Source organism: Phaenicophaeus curvirostris, unplaced genomic scaffold (genome assembly GCF_032191515.1).
Source record: "Phaenicophaeus curvirostris isolate KB17595 unplaced genomic scaffold, BPBGC_Pcur_1.0 scaffold_46, whole genome shotgun sequence".
Taxonomy (NCBI): domain Eukaryota; kingdom Metazoa; phylum Chordata; class Aves; order Cuculiformes; family Cuculidae; genus Phaenicophaeus; species Phaenicophaeus curvirostris.
The window spans coordinates 1603310-1624306 of record NW_027206669.1 but is presented as its reverse complement, the minus strand read 5'-3'; the positions used below and the strand labels follow the sequence as shown (position 1 = coordinate 1624306).

The following is a 20997-nucleotide window of genomic DNA, read 5'->3' as shown; positions in this document are numbered from 1 at the left end:
GTGATGGCATGCTCTAAATGTGGCCAGGTGGGTCACGTTGTAACAAACTGCCCTCGGTTTCATGACTTGCCAACAGCATTCCCCCTGCGCCAGAATCGACCCAGAGGACCGTGTTGGGTCTGCGGGAAGCAAGGGCACTTTGCCAAGGAATGCAGCTCTAAAACTCAGGGAAACGGGAGGGGGAGAGGGCACCTGGGCCGCGCACGGCTCTCTCCCACTTGGGACACCAGGCGGCCCAACTATGCCAACCCCGAATGGGGCGAAGCACCCCTGAACCTGCAGCCCCCCCGACAAGCAACCAACTTTATGGCTCAACCAGCGGTCCAGTCGAACCTGCCCATATCTCAGGGACAGCAAGGACCACCCTCTGGGGGCGAGACCCCAGGGTGGCCCTGGCAGTGAAGTGTGATAACCCACCAGTGGTGTGGGGGACTTGTTCCCTTTATAATACCCTAAATGGCACCACTATTAGTGTCCCCTGAGATCAATGTTTTCCCCATTGATGTAAGCATCCAAAGTGGAGGACCAATTATTTAGATTGTCATTTAAGGGATTTGTCCTCAACCTGTAGTCCATGGCCCTTAGAAGCTGTAGCCAACTCCTAAAGAATGTGTGAGAGGCAAGAAAGAAAAGCAAGACCACTGCCAATGCTCTCGTTGGCTCCTTTGAAATGTGTTAGGATTCCAGGCTCTAGAACAAGACCCTGTGGCTGGGTATTTACCAAAGTGTTAACCACAACGGGGCAGCAGAGGGAAAGGAATGGAACTATCCTACAGCTTTCAATCTTATTCTTTCTTCCATTAGATTAATTTAGTTTTGTTACAATATTTCTTACATTTGGGACCTGAGGTTTCTGAATATGCTTTGCCATGACACAACCACTTGAGTCCTCTTGGCATCCAGTACCAATTTTATTTAATTGTCCTTTTATAAAACTTTTCATTACAAGGATCCATCATGGATTTTTTTTCTCTGAAGAGTTGCTACTTAAAAGGGAGAGAAGCTCAAAGAAAGACAGCATTATCATCATCATCATTATTATAATTTTATACACCACCTTACTAATGCGCAGTTCAGGAAGCAACCTAGTTTAGAATTTACACAATCTCATCCTCAGTTTTCCTTATTTTATTTAGTTTATGTGTTAAGACAGTCATGGCAGCAGGTACAAAGGAATATTATAGAAGTCATCTTTACACAGAAAGCTCCTGATTCACAGGAGCTCAGTTGCAGCCTTCCCAAAGATTTGTGATCTTCAAGAGTCATAAAATCAGCAAAAATGCCTATATTAAATGTTTTTCTGGGTGATGTAAAGCCCCATTTGTTATAGATTTATTACTGTTAGTCCTATTTGATTTATAAAGTAAATATTAATATACTTTATTTCTGTAACATTTCCCCGCTGAGAAATTCAAAATGCTTTGTAAGCATAAATAGAGAGTAGGCTTCTTACCCAGAATCATGTAGCCAGCCCTTGGCATATTTTACTAGCAACATCTAGGCGCTTATGAATCTCTGTCCTATGTTTTCATCCCAAGTCCACCTATATTTCCTTTTTATAGAACCTTTATTGAGACAGCAGGTGTTGTTTTATAGAATTACAGACTCTTCATTCTTTTTCATCCATCTTATTGTCTAGTGTTCCTCACCACTTCTGCTCACATGCTTTGGATCTTCTCTTAAATGTTCTTACAAGGTTTTCTTGTGTTTTCTTCCCCTTTTCCCCTCCCCAAACCCTGTTCCATCTATTTCTTTCTATCGTGGTATTTATATGACCCCTATTACTATTGTATTTGAGCAGATCACTGTCTTTAATAACATTTGATGGTGAATTTCTGTTCTTCCTGATTTGAGAACGATAGATTTATGAGATTTATTTCAGTGAAATGAAATTCAAGGCACATGCAAAGTCTGTGGCAAGGGTATTTCTGGAACTAATTTGCAGATGACACAAAGGTTGACAGAGCTGTTTTACAGAGTAATTTGGATTATATGATACGCTAAACTATTCAAACAAAGTGTGCTTTAGTACTGCCAAGTATGCAAGACCACATGTGCAAGTAATGTCTATGCAGTGGAAGACTATGTTGAAAAGTAATTTGAAAAACATTTGTCAGGGTGAGATAATAGTGGGTAACCATTTCAATTTGGGCTTCCAGTGCTATTCTGACATTAAAAAAAAAACACAACAAACTTCTGGGGTCTCAGAGTGTTGAATTTTATCATAATTTTATCATTAAAATATTGGTTATGGTGGGTCAGCATTGTTGCAAGGGTAGGGAAAGTACCGGATGGATTCCAAGCTAGGGGACAAACCTGTAACAGACACAAGCGCTGGAGAATAAATTCAGATAAATTCAAATTTTAAAATATGTAATTTTAAAATGAAAATATAATTCATCATTCAGACAAGCTTCTAGAGAGAGAGGTGAGTTCTCCACCACTGTCTCCAGACAGACTTCTCTGGAGAATGTTCTCGTTTTTCAAATTACTCCCCTCAGTGAAGGACTAACTGAATAAATAGGACTGAAGTTATACAGGTGCTCAGGCTCTATGAGGGAGTGCTCTTTTTTTTTTTTTTTTGCTGTAAAATGTACGTAACTGCTTGTACAGATATTTGTCAATCGTTAATTGAACTTGTTTATTTTTTTTGCTGAAGCCAAGAGATTCTGCTAAGCCGTCAGTGCATCCTACTGCCCACTGCTGGACTGCGACCTCAGAGATTTACTTGGGCTGTAAGGAAGGATATGTTATGGCAATTGATGCTGAGAGAGGCAGTGTTTCTGTTCTTCAACAAAAACCTCTCCCTGGTAAGAAACAGCTGTGTGGTGTCTTTTATTCAAGTAGGGAGGAAAAAGGATAGGTGAAAGCTTTTTTTGCTTTCTGCTGTTCTGCTATTGTATATCTTACAGAAATTGTAAAGACATATTTCTTTTATTAGTAGGATAAACATTCAGAACTTCTGGGTGGGTTTCTTTAGCACCCAACAATTTGCTTTCATTTTTTTTGGAAAAAAAAAAAGAAAAACTTCTAAATACATCAAAATTGATAAAATGAACAATAGTTACAGCAGTCCTGATCTTATTAACCAGCCCTACTAGGTTAACAATAAACTATTAATATACCAGCTATATGTATTTTTACTGTTAGTTAAGCACCAGTAATGCATTTTATTTTGCATGAAATATTGGACTGTCCTCCTCTGATACGGTAGATGATGTTAGAACAGATGAGCTCATGATGAATCTTTAAAAAACGAAACCAAATTTGACGTAATATTGCTTAATAGAATTCCTTAAGGTCAGCAATTATAGGAACTATTTTGTATTCAAAACAAGTCTATAAAGATTATCAGGCATTAATGCATTACATATGAAGCACAGAAAGTGAACAGAAGACGTCTTTGACTTCATAGAATCATAGAATCACCAGGTTGGAAAAGACCCACCAGATCACTGAGTCCAACCATTCCCATCAATCACTAACCCATGTCCCTCAGCACCTCATCCACCCGTCCCTTAAACCCCTCCAAGGAAGGTGACTCAACCCCCTCCCTGGGCAGCCTCTGCCAGTGCCCAATGACCCTTTCCGTGAAAAATTATTATTTCTATCACTAGAACTGGATAATATCCTTCTGTAGACCAGCATAGCAATGTTTAATAAACACTGAATCAGTGTTAATGGACAGGCTGATGATAATCTTGTTTTCTTCTTTTGCCATGTAATACATTATTTTTTTAAGCTGCTGTAAATATCCCTGACTTTCCCAAAGTTCTGTATCTCTATCCAGTTTTGATAGTCAGCACAGAAATGGAAGGCAGCTCTGAAAAAAAAATCAGCAAACCAGCACTATTCCTCTGTTTTTGAAACCATCAGACTCTTAAGTTTGCCATATCAAGAGCTGAAAATCACAAACAAATATAAAGCTGAGGCGTGACCAGAAATGGTTTGCCAGTTCGTTAGAAGGCAATAAGAATTTTTGCCATTTGGGATTTTCCTCCACTTGTGTATTCTTTGAGTCCTGTCCTAAATCTGTGTGAGAACACTGTCTGTATTCGTATTTTACTGAAGCTTCTGCTTAATTTAAGATGTACTGCAATCTGTATCTGCTCAGCAGAATGCTTACGTGTGTGTCCAACTCGAAGCACGTGCCAAGCTCCTGTTATGGTTTTGCAAACAGAACCGTAAGCAGCCACAACATTTCACTTGGGCAATTTTCAGGCTGGCTAAACTTTCCTTTGTAAGTAAATCTAATTAAAAAATTATGAATGGAAATAACAAAACCAGAACTTAGCACTAGAAGATAGATAAATCTGCATCTGGATCACAGTCCATGTATGACTATCTCCCTTTTATAGCTGTAAGCTGAACCACGTAACGACTGTGCCAGCTCAGATGCATAAATGACAGAGATGGTGGATATTGGAGAAGAATGCACATTTTTGATTCAATATACCAAACTTCACCTTTTGTTCAGTAGACTGGGCTATAACTGACTTTTATTGCAATACTGACATATAAACAAGGTTGACGTTATATATTGTTTTCTTTTGTGCAGAATACGTGTGTAAAGTGTCAGACATCGTGTCATATGTTCGAGGAGCGCAGAAAAAGAAAGGTATTTCCATGTTCAAATCAAGCTAATTGATTTTTAGCCAGCATCAATGATGTCTGGGAGTAATAATATGTGAGTACAGCAGGAGGCCACTGGTTAGAAAAACTCAGCTCACACTGACCTCTGTAAGACACATCAATGGCAACCTTTTATATGTTTACAGGAGAAATGATTAATAGCTTTTGTGCTAGTAGACAGCCAAATGAATAGCCTCTGGAAAAACAGTGGCAGGGAAATAATTTCTGTTCATTCTAGTTTAAATTGGAATAAGTGATGCTAGAATGGGTTCTCTACTGCTTAGTTTTAGTAACTTTGTTTAGAACTGCAATCACTTGTGATTTAGTTGAGTTAGGATTTAGGGTTTGTTTCAAATGTTTTGTTTTGGGCTCCACAATACAAAAAAGGCATTCACGTAGTGGACAAAGTTCAGCACAGGGCCACAAAGATTATTGCAGAGTCTGCGTGTGTCATACAAAGATGGGCTGTGAGAACTCTCTTCAGCCCAGTGGAAAGGAAATGGGGGATTTTACTGTTGCTTCAGCTACTCATGAAAGGTTACAGACAGGATGGAACCTGACAGGCAAAGGGCACAGTTTGCATCAATGGAAATTCTGAGTAGAAATTAGGGAAAAAAAATACTTCCACAGTGAAGGTTGCCAGACATTGGGACAAGTTTTGATTTCTCAAATTAATTTCTAATTCATCAGACCACAGTAGTACTGTCACTTTAAATTATGTGTACCAGCCTTGTCCTTCATCATCACAGCACAAAGTCCAAAGAATATATAGCCCGTTGAGCCTTTTTACTCACAAGTAGTAAATCATCTCAGATTTGAAGTTGGGACACATGGTTGCAATGAATTAAACTTGATGTTTCTTGTTGCCTTTGTGCTTTCAGGTGGCAAACCAGAGGATCCACAACAATCAGTTTTATTTGCCATGGCATTTTGTAACGGGGGACTGTATGCAGCTGGAAATGTAAGGCATCCTTTATGCTTGTAACTTATTGTGTGAAAATCAAAAAGCATTCAAATGGAGTGTATTTGCAGAGCTCACTGCAAAGACAGAAGTCAGAAAAAAAGTGGAGGTCCTCTCTGGTTTTGTCATATATCTTCTTTGTTAGAACTTGAGACAAGAACTCAGAAAGGAGCAGGGAGGGAAGAGATTCCATTTTTTAAGTCAAAGAAGGAACCAAAGAGGACAATACTATTTTTAACAAAAGGCAAAGAGAGTTCTAGAGGAACAGGAAAGAAGGATGGACAAAAAATAGGAGAGGAGAAAAAAATGACCAAGAGAACCACCAAATTGTTTTGTGCTGAATCTCACTCAATATTTAATCCAAAATGATGATTACATTATACAGTGCTGCTTAAGAGAGGGACAAATCCCTATACTGTCACAAAAGAAACAATGTGGAATCTCAAGTGTTTACTAATGAGAGAGTCTGTTATCAAACATGGACTGTTAGTAAGACTTGTATTAAAAAACACCTTGATTTTTCAAAAAATGCGTTATGCAGGATAAGAGTCGTCTGGATTTAAACGTCATGAAGGCAGATGAGACCATTAGCAATGGGATACAGTTAAACACACTTGCTCCAGAGAATTTCAGAAGGTTTTGCCAGTTCAGTTTGCCAGAGTGGGTGGGATAATTGACCTTCAGGCTGGGATAATTGACCTTGACCTGATGTGGATTTGTACTTTTCTGCACAGGGGGGCGTTTTATTCTTTTATCACATCAAAGATCTGCAGTATGAGACGAAAATCTGCGTTGATATCTTAAAACCCATATCCAGCCTCATATTCTCACCTGATTACGCTGTGCTTCTGCTTGTCACTGACCAGGTATAGCATTTGAGATAACGGCATTATATAATGGCATGTTCCTTTTATTCTGTATGTGCATGCTGGCACTGCCAGTATGAAATGTCTGTAATGTAATCACACAAGTCAACAAATTATACCAGAGGTAAACTTAGCCCATCTTGTGTTTGCAATGAAATCTTGGGCCTTGGGTACATCAGACCTACTGTGGCTATGCGGGAGACTTGTGCTGTGCATCTATCTGAATTTGTCTGGCCACCCAGTCAAAGATCCTTCTTTGACCAGCCTGATGTCCAGAAATCTTACACAAGAGTCCCAAATCCTCAAATTATCCCTGGTTTTCCAGACCTTTAATAATTTAAATTGGCATTTAAATGTGGTTTGTTTGGGTTTTTTTGTGGGGGTAACTTTGGTCACACTTTGTCTCTGATTTCACTCTCCTTTTGTAAAATGCGTAGAGAAGTTCTAAAATCTATGTCTACATTAGTTATGAATTGTTTCTAAAAGGTTTTGAGGTCTTTAGATAAAAACATCTTTTGAAGCTTAAGATTTATTATTTGTGTTTTATGTTGCTTTAGAATATTGATTGGTTTCTGGAGCAATACGAAATAGGGTGGTTTTAAATTAAAGCAGTTATGAGAAACAAAACTTGGAAACGTGACTAGCTGGATCACTCTCAAATGAACCATCCTGATTTTCAGCTAGTGTAAATTTATATAATTTACTAAATTCAGTTGAATTCTACTGGGCACTTTTTACCTCAATTTAGAGTAGAGTATGAAACTTTAAAGAGCTCAGGAAGATGAGTATTTTTTCTTGAAGTCTTTGACAGCTTTTAATGAGAAGTCTCATAGCCCAGGGATGGATTATCTCTCTCTGTTTGTCAGGGGACAATCTATGCTTACAAACCTGCCCACAGTGGAGAAGCTGTCAAACTCCTGGACACATGCAGTAGTTGTTTCCTGACAGCTGATTTTCTTACTCCAGGGGACAAGTACTGTGTGGTAAGAAATTATTTTCTTCCTTATATATAATTGTGGCTCTTTTCAGATGACCAAAACGTTGGTAAGACACAAAATCAAAAGCCTTGCAGAGATCGTGACTGTTCTGGTGTTTGTTACAGTTGTGGAAAACCTTCTCATTACGGAATTAAATGGCATTAATTCAGGTATGGCCTATAGAAGGGTCAGAACTTGCCCTGGAATGCAGGGTGGATAATTCGCAGGCTGCTAAAATGTTGTATGGTTCTGCTGTTTATTTGCTGTCTCACTAGTGGTCAGGAGCACAGCTGAGCAAAAGGTTGATTCAATTCAGAGAATAGATGTCGGAACAAGGAATCCCTGCTGATCTTTTCAGCCTCCAGCACAAACTGGAATAGCCTGAGAGATGCCTTTGTCCCAGGTCCAGGGACAACGAGGCATTACTCATGGATCTGTTCATTCTGAAATATTCCTTGCTTTCCTCCTGTGTCTTGGACTCCTGCAACTCTGATTCATCTCAAGGCCATGAATTCTTCAAGTAGCCAGCCCTGAAATTCTGGGGTGTGAATCAATTAGTTTTGCTGATAATCTGTTTGTTTGTCAATAACATGGGAATGACAAATTTTACCTGAGTCTGAATGAGTGATGTGAGGGTTGATTGATCTCTAGCCACACTTCACTGTGGAATTATAAAATTTCCTGGTTATAAGAAGGCCTCAAAAACATGATACACATAATTTTTCATGTGAGAAAACCAGATGTCACCTTAAGCCCTTTCCTGTGCAAACAAAATGATAAGCAGGTTTTCTATTGCAGGCTGAATGGTGGGAGTGCTAATATTGATCAAGCTTACATGTTTTGCCCTAGATTGTCTCATTCTGCTTAAAAAACATTCCTGTATTTGCATCAATTCACAGAAATGATTACACATTTTCCGTAGGTAGGCGTACCTTGCAGCAACTGGACTTAAAGGGAATTCAAGGTAATTTCAAGCAAAACTAGTAATCCTTGATCTGCTCTGCTCAGACACTATTTGAATTTATATTCTATAAAAGATCACTAGTCATTTCCAGACTATTTGGTTATTCCACTCTCTTTTGACTATGTTTTTTTCTCTGTTCAATAGTCTGTAACAATTTCAGGTGAAGTACAAGTTTGGTTCCTGGAAGATGGAACTTGCCTCAGCAAGCTCAACCTTGATATTCAGGTACACGCAACCAGGAGCTCATTTAGTGACTGATGCTTGAAGTTTTCTTTAGTATTTCTTAATTCATAGCATAATATTCCACAGATTTGGATCAACCTGTGGTGAGGAAAGATCAGTAGTGTCTCTGTACAACCCATGAAAGAGATTTAAAAATATTACGTTTACTTGAACTAATCATCTATTGAACTGGGCCATAAAGCAGAGGCAACATGTCAACCTCATGTCGTAGAATCATTGAATGGTTTGGGTTGTTGTAGTGATGTGTCTTTAAGCACATATTTGTAAATAACAATCTAAATTTTTATAATATTTGATGAAATATTTATTTTTAATGAGTGTCAGAACTGAATGGAAAAGTTTTGAGTCTGTAAAAACTAAATGCCTTGAATGACCAGGCTCTTGAAACTGAGTTGATAAAAGTATTTAAAACTGTTAATGCTTTGTCCTGATTTAAGATGCGTTCAAACCCTGAAATCTGACACAGTAAGAGACTCATCCCTTTCTGTAAGAGCTGTACACATAACAATGCACTCACTGTTTCATTGAGGTGGGACTTATTTCACTTTAAATGTGGATATAATGATTTTTTTCTGAGGAGTGCAGAATTGGCTTTTGATATGTAGATACAGAGCATAGGGAAAAAAGCCAAGACGTCTCTAAAATACTTTGTTAAAAACAAGTTTTTTAGCTGAACCATTTGAGGTTTCTTCTTCAAATTTTAGGGACTTCTAAATAGTAAAAGAAGTCGCATACTAACATACAGAATAGTTGTAAAAAAAGGTATGGAACTGTTAATCATATTTTGTTTCTCAACTAGGCAACAGCTATGGCTTGCTGTCCCTCCTCCAGCAGCGTTGCTGTTGGGACCATAAGAGGTCAAATCTATTTTCTTGATGTTACCAAAGCTGAAGCTCCACGGGTTGTTCACAGAATTTTTCTTTCCAAATTTCCAGTGTTGTCTTTGCAGTAAGTATGAAGCAGCAGGGGCAGTAATATTGTCAATCTGTTTCTTGAGTAACGCTGTTAGTTGAACAAAAAAACTGTTCAAGCTTTGATTCCAAAAATAACAAAGTAAAATATTTTGATGGTTTCAATTATTTTCCAACATATTCTGAATTGCTTGCAAGAGAGGTAGTGGCAGGATTTATATGAGAGAAATATAATAAACCTGTATTTTAAGAAGGTTTAACTGAGCACTGAAAATACTCATGTATAAGATCCTTTCTGGCAGATCACTGTGTGCAATAATTATGCACAATTCCATGTATCCAACTTTAGAGGGCCATTTCTCACTAGAAGTAAATTTAAGTTTTTGTGAAATTAAGTATAAGCCTTTTGGTCATCCCTTTTTATACGGTGGATTTTTATTACCATTGTTAATTATTCATTTGCTCACTGTTCTGGAATTTACCAGTCCTCCTGTAATAAGCTCTAGTGATGTAAAAGGCTTTTTTTGTTTGGTTGGTTGCTTTTTTCCATTATTGAAAAATCTGAGAGTATTTTACTTCTACTTTTTAAAAAATAAAATGGATATTGAACAGTTAAACTTTAATATTAGTCTGCCTGTTATTTGGAGACTCAGATGTGATCACTTTCCACAGCTACCTAAGATAAAACATTAAAAATAGATACGGAAAGCAACTCATTCAAGGTCAAATCAATATAAACAGAGCCATGTCTATTAAAAATAATATCAAAATCTGTATAGCCGTTTTATTTTTAAAAACATAAACTTCATTAAAGATTTGCTGAAGTTGTTAACAGACTGCTATGGAGCATCGTTAGCTTTAGATTGACCACCCACACAATTAGAAATTGCACTCATAACTGCACTTTATATCAGACCCTAATCCTGTAAACCTAGAAGCTGAAATTTCAGTTGCGTTTATGCCCTCAGTGAAGTCAGCAGAGTTATTGGAGTGGAATTATTTGACTCTTTTTATTGAGCTGTTTTCTATTTGGATTTTTTTTTCACCTAGTTATGACCAGAGTGGCCGGTTCCTCATCACTAGGGCTGCAGAAGGACATATCTTTATTCTAGATGCCCGGCCTTCAAAATTATTCCAAGTTCTTGGATATGTAGGTAATAAATGTTACAGCATTAACTACACTGTGTTTTCACTATTTACTGTATTTTAGGTGTACTTGCTTTTTTTTTTTTTTATTTAGTTTTAGTTAGCAAAGGAGCAGGTAAGTCAGAGGGAAGAGAATGGATTAGCTAACCAGCTGATCACAACTCCAGCACAAAAGGAATAGTAGTGGCAAAGAACTTAAGACTTTTGTGGCTCATCTTGAGAGAATTTAGAGTAAAAATCCATAGGTCATGATAGCTGGGTGCAATTGCCTGCCCCGGACATCTTTAACGTGAGGACTGCTGGAACTGTCAGCTTTGCTGCTGGATGCTAAAGAATAAAAATGACGGAATTTTAAGTCACAGAATAATTCTTCAGAAATTTGTGTATTTGTTTTTGCAGCCTCTCAATTCCACTAACGTTATACTTACAGATCGCATCTATAAGTATAGACCTTCATCATAACTTTAAGTGGTGGTTATCAGCAGAGAACCTCAAAATTGCTACAGTTCAAGCTGGATGTAAAGTCATATTTGAATGTTTAATGTCATAGTAACACTTAGCACTCTCAGTGCTGGATGCCTCTAGCTGAAGTTGTGTGCGTGCCGCACTTTCCAAAACCAGGTTGTGGCTTGTCTGATATTTTCATGCAAGTTCCAAACTGTGTGGTTGAGCTGAGATGTGTCCTGAACATGGGTCTCTTTGTTTGATGTGATAACTCAGCAAAAACGTTACCGTGATTCAGTAACAATTTGCATTGATGTTCCCTACCTGCTTCAGCCTTAGCAGATGAAGTGCTGGATCTCTCTGTAGTTTCTGACTTCAACAAGGACTTAGTTGAAGTGGCGGCACTTCTTAATGTGGGAGCGGGCCAGAGAGCAAGACTGGAAGTTTTTTATCTACCTTCAGAACTCACAACAGGTAAGAATATATATTCTGTGATATTTTTCTAAGGGAAGATCATATTATTGCCATCCATTAACACAAATCTTAATCTCTTTCTTCATCTCCTCTGTACATTCTCCTGGGACATCATTTCTCATACAGCATTCGGTAGGCTTTATAGTCAGCTCAATCATTGCAAAATGTGATCTTTTAAGGGAAGGCCAAGGAAGGAAGAAGTAATTCATTTGCAGATTCACAAAGCCATTGCTTAACAACTACTTCTACTGGTGGTGGTTGTTATTGCTGTTATTATTACTATTGAGTGGGCAATGCCCGAAGCCAGTCACAGAGACCTTGTTCTAGGCATCACCCTTTTGCAGACTAGCATATCGGGTGTTCAAAGGGGAATCAATCCCACCAGCCTCTTCAAAGAATTATTATAGGTATGTAATAGCTCAGAAGGAAAATATTAAAGGTTGATCTATCTAAAAAAATAGTGATTCCCTGTCTTTGTTATAGCTTTTCTGTGTAAAAGCACCAAGGAAAAAGTCTACTGTGTTTAAAAAATATTACCTTGTGTCCCAATAGGAAATGTTAAAGAAACTTTCTATGAGAAAAGTGTCACTATGAGGAAAAGAGGGGGGGGGGTTAAGGACGCCTAAGAAAGGCAAACTTCCATTCACCTTCTGGAAAACTGATATTCTTGGAATGATCAGTTCGGGGCACTTTCTGGAAACAGGTGGAAAACTAATTCAGTTGTCATGAGAGGTCTTAAATGCATAAATTTAACTAAGGCACAGCAGAGCAGGGTAAATCAGGGTATGCAAACAATTACATCACTGTGGTTAAACCGTTTCTAGGACTTCTTTAGAGCTGTCTCTCTGCTTCACTGCAGTGTGCTAGATTGGCACGACCCCCAGAGTAAGTGTCAAACCTAGGTGTCTTAATTCCTAGTCTCCTTGAAAACTCACATAATGCTCACTCCTTGCTGAGACTGATTTTCTTAATTACTTGATGGGTGAAGCACCTGCATTAGTGGTAATGATGCCTTTTCCTCCCTGTTTCTTTTTTCACGCTTCTAGATAATGATGAGTATGTTAATGACCAAGGAATGTTTGATGCTAGTGCCATTAAACAGGAGCGTTATGATCTGGATTGCCCTTTGAGCTCAGCAGTCAGATTGAAGGATAATATTGTGTATGGTTACTGTACCTCTGGACTTTTCATCTGTAAATATCATCTCACTGAAAAGGTAATTTTCTGAAGCTGCTTTATTTTGGGTGATGGTTAAATACCATCAAACAAAGGCTGTAGCTGAAGTTAATATAGCAGGATATTATCATAAAAAGTCATCTCTGCACTCAAAATATCTACTCCATCCATAAACATCAACTTTTAGTATCCTACCACCTGCTCAGAAATCTGGCAAAAGCAATCTTCTTGTTTGATTACAGAGAAAGCCAAATGTTGCTTCTTAAAACTTGTACAGCTTGCAGGCACTTCATGTGTAGCTTCTGTGTTGGAGCTGTGCTTTTGTGCAGTCTGCTGAGTAACTGGAGTATCCAGCTCTTAAAAGCACTGAGCCCATGTGAGCCCATGACTCGTAAGACACAACTGCAAACCCAGCTCAGCCCTGCCTGAAATTAAGTAGTGGTCACTGTCATTGCCTGCTGATGAACTGGACCTCTCTGTAGCTCATAGGTCTCCCCCAGTTTGAGTCAGGTCAAGGAAGAAGGTGAATTCCAAAGGTGGGCATTCCTCCTTGACAACTCTGGGCCCAGGCACATAAAAACACACAGACCCTTTTGAAGAGATGAGAAGCAAATCATCGTAGCAATGTTACTGCTTCCTGAGCTCAGAAATCCAAGTGTTTGGATTGTAAATCACCACATGTGATAACCCACAAAACTGCCATCAGCCTTCTCAAAATGGCATAGACATCTCCATAATCTGAACTGCTGCTAACATTTTCTTTGTTCGGCAGACTATATCGGAAGACCCATCAGTATTTTTATCAGAGAAGAGGATTCGTAGCAATCAGTTTGGATCGGGGATCCTCTGTTTATCACCCAACGGCCGGTGGCTGGCATCAGCAGCGAACGATGGTGTTTTGTTCGTCTATCACACTCCTACTATGGTAGGTAGGCATCCAGGTACAGGCTTTGTTTGGTGTACGCGAGGAAGAGGTGTGCAAGCTACTTTCTTTCACTGGAAGCTTTTCTTTGCTTGAATATAAAGTGTTCCAGAAAAATTTACGTTGAACATGAACTGTCATAACATTATATAGTACAATTGTTTTTATAACTGATGATTATACAAACTACTTACTTTCTTCTCCAGCAAATCTTGGGGTAGATAATTTTACTACTTTTCGTTATCATCACCTGCAAAATTAGTATTCTAGAAACTTGTCCCATCTGTAGTCAAAAATCACAAAATCATAAATCCTAGGCTTTTATATACTTCGTGTTGACATTTTGGATTGACTTCTATAAGAAAATACAGAAGCATAGTTTATAGACATACCCTGTTACAAAAACATATTTACTCATACTGCTTCTGTGACTTTTCTAGGATATACTCGCTCGTATGCATTGTCACTCATATCAAGGAGGAGGAATCAGATCCACGGTATTTTCTCTGGATAGCAAATTTATCCTTGTTATTGGGAAAAATGATGGTGCCCTGGTGTGCCTGAAATGGAAGTATGTATAATATTGATGGTGTGAATTTTTGTATCCTGACAGACAAATTTTGCATCTATTTGTGATTCTAGACTTTTTATTAGTCTCAAAGTAAGGTTAAGAATTAGATGAAGTCACTCCTCTCATCATTAGAGGTAGCTTCCCTAGCTCATTTAAAGCTTCCCACCAGTGTTGTGGAGAATGTCTTGGACTTTGGGTGCGGTTGCAATACAAGATAAAGGAGTGTCTTCTGATAAGCATTACCCATAATAAGCTGCTTATCACTCTCAAATAAACCATCTGGAATGGGGTGTCTGAGGATCTAAGCCATATAATCTCATGAGATACCATTTTATTTCAGTGATTAGGGGACATCACAGATTTAACGGGAGGGAATTGAACTGTGCCCATAGAGAGCTCTTAGCAAACATTAGGAGTGAGGGACACGTGAAACTACAGCTTTTCTGTGGTATAACAAATGTTCAGGCAGATGCATAAATGGAAGATGGGTCCACCAGAGTGGTATTTCTACTCTGGGTAATGAATCTTTCAGAATTTCTAATTCTGAAGAAACTTCACTTAATTATGAATGCTAGAACTCAAACAATATTAAATCATATGTAAAAATATTGAATAGGCATTTTTGAACAACCTAGTAATTTTGTTATATGGAATATTTAATAATTTGTCCTTTATTATAAGACATAAAAATACATCAATTTATTTTCTATTTACTAGGAAGATAAAGAATACTGAAGCTGAGGAAGCTGATCTTCACTGGCGATCTCTTCTTGCTATACTGAACAAGTCCACTTCAAATGAAAATACTGTTTTACAATCCATGGCAGAACGGCATTTTGACCCAGAATCCACAGCAGAATCACTTCCAGAAGGGAAATTTAAGGTGGGGGTTTTTTTTATTTTTAGGGAAGCGGGGGGAAGGTTTGATCATTATCCTAAAATTGCACATGATAAAAACTGTCCTCCAAACAAACTCTGATCCTTTTGCAGAAGTAGCAAAATACTCCCAAGGATAGGCTGAATATGCTTAATTCTTAATTTGTAGAATAGTATAAACAAGGAAATGGAATAGTTATGGGAAGATGGCATTCACAGCTTCAGTTTCACATGGTTTCTTCAGCCACAGAAAACTCTGTGAAAGTCAATTTCTCCTCATGTGAAATTATTTGTCATTTCCAGTGTGATATTACTGCTATACATTGTGTGTTGTTTGTTTTCCTGTTGAAATCAAGCAAAGCAGCAATTACAGAAGTTAGTAACGTCAGGCCATTTGAGTCAAAAGGCCTTGCATAACAGCAAGGGTTTTCTGGAACAAATCTGGAGCCTGGTTAGGGAGTAAAAATATTGTAACATTCTCTTTAATGACGTGGTGGTGCTTCTAATGCGAGTCCAATTTTTATTTTATTTTGGTCTCTCTCTTATTCTCTCTAAGTACCTGAGATGGATGTTTATATCCTTAATTTCAGGATGCATCGCTTAAATCTTCCAATGTAGAGGTGACAGAGGAAGACGGAAACGTCACCAGTTCATATTCAGCCAATACCAATGAAATGACGTGGATAGATCAGAAAATGAAGAAGGTACTTCGATAGAACAAGTAATAATCAAAACAGGAGTTTTCAAGAGTCAGTAGTGATTTGAATTATGTGCTGTAAAGTAATCTACTTTCTAAAGCTCTTCTGACATTTGGGCCTCCCTTTAAGGCGTTGCCATCTAGACCTTTAGAAAAGTTAGGGTCAACGTTATAAACACACCAGAGCAGGTACTGAGCACAATAGGAGCTCTAAAGGCCAAAAGGCCACTTCTACACAAGGAGTAAATGAAAAAAAAAAGAAATTGCCAGAGAAATCGGCTTCCTTTAGAAACTTGTAAAGATGTTTTTCTTCTAAATGTCAAGAAGTTACACAGAAGATTATTACCAGAAACCAAGCAGGTGCTTCTTCCCAAGGGCCAGAATAAAAAATTCTACAGCACTGATAAATCAATAGTCAACAATATGACATTAATTGCAAACCCCCTGAGGTTTGTTTCAGGTTAAGGTTGAGGTGAGTATGATGTGGAACCAAAGTTTTTTAAGAGTAAAAGTTCATCAAAGATCTAATAGTGTGCAGAGAGGGGATTTAGTGCTTTGTGAGTCTGGAAATTGCTATATTAATGTTAGCATAGATAATTTTTTTCCTCAGAAATATGAATTATGGGTGGTAGCAGGTTCTTTTTGTTATGAACCAGAGCTGTATATATTCTCCAGCTTCTGGGGCTCAATGATAAGATGAAATATCATTGCTTTCTGTGTGATCTCAGGAGTGACTTTCTTTCTTTCCTTATTTTAAGCTCTGTTTCTGTATAACCAGTTTACAGTGTGAACTGGGTGTACAATCATTTTTCTTTTTAGCAGTTCTAAGAATCAACCTATTGAATTAAGCTTATGTCTATTTCAGTTATTAATCCCTTCTGAGTTTTGTTTTCTGTACAGATAATGTTCCTTTAGATCACTTCAGTCGTTTCCTGGGTTATTTTTTATTTTCAAAAATATATCTGTTGTATGTCAGGTCATTAGAGAAGAGACTGAGAGGTTTGCTAACCAGAAGAAAGAGCTGCAAATGGGAATTAAAAAGCTGCATGAAACTGTGAGTTTCTTACAAGTGTAATGGCTTAGCTTACAGTTTTGTTTACATGTACACTTCCTTTACAACTATCAGCTCTAGTGCTTAGTTACATTTTTGTCATAAACACTGAGCAGACAGGTAATAGAGAGATTTGTCTCTTCAGGGACAGCGTGCTGAACCTGTCAGGAACAACTGTCTGGTTCTGAGGTTCCTTTGCTCCAACTAAAAAATTTGTACCACCCTTATATCTTGAGCAATCTATCCCCTCAGCAGGCTAGTTTCTGCTGGTCTAACAGCCTTCCGTTATAGAAACTGTCATCCTCTCCTCTTCCTTCTCCAGTTTGTTTTCCAGTTGCTCAGCTCCCAGCATATCCTGCTGCATGGGGCTGTTCCTCCCCAGATGCAGGATTTTGCATTTCCCTTTGTTGAACTGCATGAGATAGATAAAAACTTTTGAAAGTTCTCAGAACTAAAGAATGAACAATTCCATGCTACAGATTCTTAGAAAGTATGCACAACTCCACATATAACATCCAAATGAGCTTTAAGGGAAGGATGAAATATATTCACATAGTAGTCTCTGTCACTAGGTACAGGCAGCACGTTCTACCAATTACCATGAAGCAGTTAAAAGTGGAGGCAATTAAAATGATTTTCTCTGTTATCAAGTTCCACAGTGTTAAAACCAGTGTTTCCTCTATTCACATTCGAATTACTTTTTATTCCTTATACTTATTTTTTAAAAAAACAGATTCAGAAAATGATGCATGAAAATGAACTGGTGCCAGACATTGAGAAACTGGAGCAGCAGGAGTTCAACCTGGATGTAGAAGAACAGGAAAGAGCACAAGAAAAGGCTGAAGAAGAAGTGGCCAGGGTATGATAGAGTGGAAAGAGAACATTTTAAAACTAGCAGTGAAAAGGAGAAGCAATAACTGAAGAATAGAAGATGATCTCAAAGTTGTTCACTGTTGAGAAGCAGGAAAGCGTAAAAGTATTTTAAGTCACTTTTTGAAGCAGGTGAATCTGCTAATGCAGATATTGCCAGTTGGAATATGATCTATGCCAGAAACTGTAAATCTGACACTGTGACCTTGGGTACAGCGCTGCTTAAGTTCTGGAATGCTTTTCTTCACATATGAAATGACACCTTTCAGTAGCAGTAGTATGCAATATCATTTTTGGAGAAGATAGCTGCAGTAGTCTAAGATTATGAAATACGGGTAATTCATTTAATCTGCCAGGTTTGTTTCAACAACTCAATACAAATTGCCTATATCTTGTTGGTTTGCACCACATGTCATTATTTTCTTTTCTGTATCTTGAAAGGTGAGGAAGGAGATTGAAATGGAGAATTTAGCCAACTGCTATTTGCAGAGTGTCATCAAACATGAGTGCTGGGATCCAATGTGTGTAAAAGGACGTGCTGTTAAGGTAACCATCACTTTCTAACTCACTTACTGCAGTAGTTTATTGATTCCTTAAGGTACTGAAACAAAATAAATAGAAGTATAACACATTTCTGGTTTGCTTATGGTATGAGGAAAAAAACCACTTCTTTCCAGGGCTCATGCAAATCTTTCATTCTGTTGATTTTGACCGAGCCTGGCTGATTTTGCCTTTTAAAGTGGATAAATGTGCTAATAAGCAAATAAGTAACTCCTTAGTTCCTAGATACTAGAGAATATCTTCATGCAGTGTTGCTAAAAGGAGAAGGTAAATATTATATTTCTGTGTTGGGTCGGTAGGACTTCTGCAACACAGAATGTAAAAGCAAAATTTAACCCTGATTTAGCCTATTTTAAACAGAGGGATATTAGTCAAACTAGTGATACTAGATTATCTCAAGGGTGGTTAAAGACCGAGTAATTTTACCAAAAATCTTGTCCTGGTTGAATTCTGTGAATAAAGAGGACATAGCCAGAGGTTATTTAAAAAAAAAAATAAATAAAGGCAGCAAATTTTAAACCAACCATTTTTACTACCAAAAAGGCAAGTGGTTTTTTTCTGACTCCTATATTCTTGCTGGATTGTCTACATTAATTGATCATCAATATTATTTCTGATTTTAAGAAGCCTCTGTAACTATTTAGCATTCAGTTTTTGGACAAATGAATTAACAGATGTGTTCTGAAGAAGTTTTTACCTTGGGTGTTTTTGTTTTCTAAAAAAAAAATATAATTGAACAGTGCTTCCATATAGCTTCTGAAGTGAAAAATTATCCAATGAAGGAACGTACTGAAGAAGAACTGAAAATTCTGGAGAAAGTTCTCCAGTTAAAGAAGATTGAGACAGCTGATGATGAGGTACAATCCCTTTGAAGTACTGCATATAGGCATTTCAGATCAGAATGCTCTGAGTTGGCATCTTAACCCCTTTTTTACATAGACACATTTCTTGGGTCCGTTTTCGCTGTAGAAATACTTCCCTAAAAATTTGAAGATATTCGTAAAGATGAAATGTTGTGGTTTTACTTAGAACAAATGCATTAGTATTGAAGAATCACAGAAGAGCTGAGGTTAGATAAGCCATTTGGAAGTCATCTACTCCAGCCCACCTAGAACAATTTACTCAGCTCCATGTCCAGTCAGGTTTGGAATATCTCCAAGGATGGAGGATTCCATAACCTCTATAGGCTACCTTCTCCCATGTTTGACAACCTTCAGAGGAAATGTGTTTCATTATATTTAAGTTGGATGTTCTGTATTTTGATGTATAACCATTTCCTTTCAATCTGTCACCGACACCGCTGAGAAGAGTCTGGCTCTGTTGTCCTTACTCCTCAGGTTTTCATATGTGTTATTAAACACCACCCCCCAAGCCTTCTCCTTCTTGAGGCTAAACAATCCCAGCACGCTCAGCTTCTTTTCACATATTAGGTGCTTCAAACCCTTAATTGTATTAGTGGCCTATCGCTGGGTTTGCTCCGGAATGCCCGTGTCTTTCTTGTACTGGGGATCCTACAACTGGGCCAAATACTCTGTATATGTTCACTTCAACTTGTGGGTTTTTGATCACTGGGCTTAATTGCAGAATATGATCTCTAGAATTTTTTCATACGTGTGCCACTGGTTCGTATACAAAATTAACACAGTTGTCATGTTTGTGATATTCAGGCTCAGAAGAAAAATCCTGAGACTGAGTCTGAGACTGTATTACCTGAGGAAGAATGAGAGAAGACAGAAGACGTAACGGCTGATGATAATGCATCTTCCTGCCTGATTGGAAGTCTGAGCTCTCAGTATGGTGGAGATACATCTATCCTGTACCACCAACTGGACTTGCACAGTAGGGAGCAGAAAGTCAATCAGATAGTGTTATTAAAGGTGATGTCTTTTCAAGTTTGTATTACTGTAGTGGCACTGCCACACCTTTGGGTTCTCATAGCAGTCACAGACGCTCAGATTTTGGGTGTACTGACACTACAATGGAGAGTTGCACAGGCCACTGTGTTACAGATAAATGCACATCGTGCAGCAAAGCACCACGTGGATTTGCCAGCTCAGGTGTGGAAGAAAAACGTTTTTATGAAATTGGTTACCCAATTTGAGAGTATTTCTATTTGTCCTCTGGTGTTTGTATAGCTGGCTTGCACAGCTCAGCATGCCTGTGGAAACGTGACCTCTTTCCATACTATTTGCTGCTGAATGAAAGTTCAGCTGTATCCTCACACCATTTCATTTCTTTACAGTCTTATCAGCCCTTCATTTGGAGCCTTCAGTGTTTCTGTTATTTAATATTCTTTACTATCCGACTCTCCCTTCTCTTACCCTGGCCTGTTTATTAAGCAGTAAACATGCTACATAAAAGGCTTCTTATGAAGATGATCTGCAAGGGCAGAAGTGGTTAAACAACAGTAAAGCATTGCCTCATCAGAGCTCTTTAAGGCTACAACTGGTAGCAGAGCTCAACAGTTATGCGTTGTAATACATAAAATCTAGTAGATACACTAGTTTTTAAAGCAGATGGGGAAGAAACACAAGGAGCAATTTTAGATGTAAGTTTGGATGTAACGAGATCTTTCTACTGTGTGGCTTTCAAGATGCATACGATATATCTAATAGCAGACAAGTCTGCTGTGTTCTTGGCCAGTGCAGTGAATTT

General features: G+C 38.1%; 1 protein-coding gene across 1 annotated transcript in view; it reads left to right on the top strand.

The window, feature by feature from the left end:
* Positions 1-456: 456 nt before the first annotated feature.
* The window catches only part of LOC138733928 (cilia- and flagella-associated protein 43-like), a 34977-nt gene continuing 14436 nt past the window's right edge, over positions 457-20997 (top strand). The window contains 20 exon segments of the mRNA XM_069881446.1: positions 457-504; positions 2660-2810; positions 4559-4618; positions 5514-5593; positions 6328-6459; positions 7326-7442; positions 8545-8625; positions 9443-9591; positions 10605-10708; positions 11478-11618; positions 12665-12834; positions 13567-13719; positions 14157-14287; positions 15005-15170; positions 15754-15867; positions 16837-16914; positions 17645-17770; positions 18223-18327; positions 19083-19199; positions 20010-20219. Coding sequence (XP_069737547.1) covers positions 457-504; positions 2660-2810; positions 4559-4618; positions 5514-5593; positions 6328-6459; positions 7326-7442; positions 8545-8625; positions 9443-9591; positions 10605-10708; positions 11478-11618; positions 12665-12834; positions 13567-13719; positions 14157-14287; positions 15005-15170; positions 15754-15867; positions 16837-16914; positions 17645-17770; positions 18223-18327; positions 19083-19199; positions 20010-20219 — 2433 coding nt within the window.